The sequence below is a fragment of the Poecilia latipinna genome, unplaced genomic scaffold (genome assembly GCF_001443285.1).
Source record: "Poecilia latipinna isolate Pla-1442-1.1 unplaced genomic scaffold, P_latipinna-1.0 Scaffold782, whole genome shotgun sequence".
Taxonomy (NCBI): domain Eukaryota; kingdom Metazoa; phylum Chordata; class Actinopteri; order Cyprinodontiformes; family Poeciliidae; genus Poecilia; species Poecilia latipinna.
The window spans coordinates 443,167-445,411 of record NW_015113398.1 but is presented as its reverse complement, the minus strand read 5'-3'; the positions used below and the strand labels follow the sequence as shown (position 1 = coordinate 445,411).

The window sequence follows — 2,245 nt, the reverse complement described above, 5'->3', positions numbered from 1 at the left end:
AAAAAAAAAAAAAATATATATATATATATATATAACATATATATATATATATATATATATATATATATATATATATATATATATGTTTTGAGGAATTATACTTTAGGGTGAAAAAGTCAAAATTTGGAATTCTGAGAAGAACATCCAGAATTCTCAGAAAATGTCAAAATTCTTAAAAAAAATGTTGACAAAAAAAAGTTTACATTTTTACATTTAAAATGTTATCAGTAGTGGTCTTTGTTGCCATGTTATTTCATGGTGTGTAATGTGATTACCTGAGTGTTTGATCTGTCCAGGAATCGCCATCAGGTCCACTCTCGAGGACCAGCACACGGTCCAGTACGTGGCGCTGATCCAACCTCTGCTGGTGAAGGCCAAGAAGATGCTGCAGGAAATGGATCCCTCGGACGACTTCACCTACCTGCGGGTCCGCACCGAGAAGAACGAGATCATCATCACTGCTGGTGAGGTCCAGACGCTATTCTGAACCATCAGAACCGGGTCTGGATCTGTGGAATTAACCTCCGTGTTCTGGCTTTTCTCTCCACAGATAAGGAATATTTCATGGTTGCGATCCAGAAGCCTGCACCCTGAACTTGCTTCTTCTTTCTCAATCTTTAATCTTTATTGAAAGTTTATATTTTATCATCTACACCAACAATATTAAAAATTTCTTTAAAGATGGTAGATCTTGTTTGTCCCAGGTTCTTGTTCTAGTTTGCTTTGCAGCGATTAATACATTTTGCTCCCAGAGGATCTGTTTTTTTAAGTGTAATTAAGTCCCGCCCCCAGACAAATTTAGAACAATTCCTGCAAAGTGGGTGGAGCCAAGATACACTGAGGGGTGTGGTCAAGACGAAAAAAGCACTGTTGCCCATTATCCACATTGTTCTATTTACCAACTTTTCAGACTCTAATCCTCTTCTGCTTATATTGGGTTTTTTGTAATACACTGCCAACATCCGTTTCTCAAATCCAAGATGGCAGACAGACAAAAAAGCATGCTGAGCATCTCAGGAGTATCCAGTCAGTACTTCTGGAGTAGAAGAACTCTGCAGGTAAAATAAATATTGGAACATCAAGTAACAACTCAAGAATACATCTAGTCATATATTTTATAAAAATCATCTTTAAATATAGAGAAAAATATAACTGGTCATCCATTAAATTGGACATTATACATTGATGCATCACTGGACATATTTCAACAGCCATTGATATCATTAATCTGGCAATAGTTTTATAATATGCACCACAAACTCTCTACTGCATAACTTGGAGATTTTGGAAGAAATTGCAGCCATAAACATGTAAGTTGGTTGAAGAGTCTATGAGATAGTGGAGCAACCGCCTGCTGCACAGATGATGTACTTCCAGAACTAACTTTCTATGTATACCAAGTCCAGTCTAGCATTTATGTTATTTAGAGTGGTTTTCAGTTAGTCTTCAAAGGTTTTTCTGCGTTATTTTTCCCTTTGCTGTGGCGTGCTGCACTAAATTAATTATCTCCAGGTTTTATATTGTTAATGATTGTTCTACAGTGGCCATGCTTCTATGGAGGGCAAGTAAAAGAATCCTCTTTGTTGTGCACATCCACAAAGTTTCCGGATGTAAACAACAAAACGTATGTAATTCCAACTAGTCTGAACCGCTTGTTGGAATTAAAGCTATGCTATAGCTGTAATTATAGCTTTGTGCTCTGCTATAACACAAAGCATAGCGGACCCATGGCTTCCAGACCAACAAAAAGAAAAAATGTGCACACTTAATCAATCTGCGAGAAAAAGATACATGAACAAAATGGCTGCTACTTCGATCGACCCATGTGAGACGGATAAGGAAAATATGTCATATGTCAAGCTGCCTCCGATTTCCTACTACGACATAGTTCACTTAGTGAACACAAATGGTGAGCTTCGCACTCTGAAATCTATACAATCAGTGTTTAAAGGTATTTGTAAAGGACGCACAAACTATTTGTGTGGATTCCGAGGTTGTGCCGAGCTTCGTCAGAGCAAGTGTATATAAGCTACATATCTGTCTTAGCTTGCAGATAAAAGCTACATTAGCTAAGATAATTTTGCTAGCTAAGCAGTAACTACTACAATAAATATCACTGACATTTATCTTAGTATTACACAGAGGAGGATAGAGTACTCAAAAACTGTAATTGAGTCAGTGATTCTTGAGAATAGGGACAAAACAGGTCCTATGGATAAAGCACAAAATTCTAATGAAATATACA

At 36.9% G+C, this 2,245-nt stretch overlaps 1 protein-coding gene across 1 annotated transcript in view; it reads left to right on the top strand.

The window, feature by feature from the left end:
* Positions 1-756, top strand: part of LOC106955991 (dynein light chain roadblock-type 1-like) — a 5,196-nt gene extending 4,440 nt beyond the window's left edge. The window contains exons 3-4 of the mRNA XM_015046505.1: positions 297-464; positions 551-756. Coding sequence (XP_014901991.1) covers positions 297-464; positions 551-594 — 212 coding nt within the window. The 3' untranslated portion in view covers positions 595-756. The remainder of the gene's footprint in view (positions 1-296; positions 465-550) is intronic.
* The last annotated feature ends 1,489 nt before the right edge of the window (positions 757-2,245 follow it).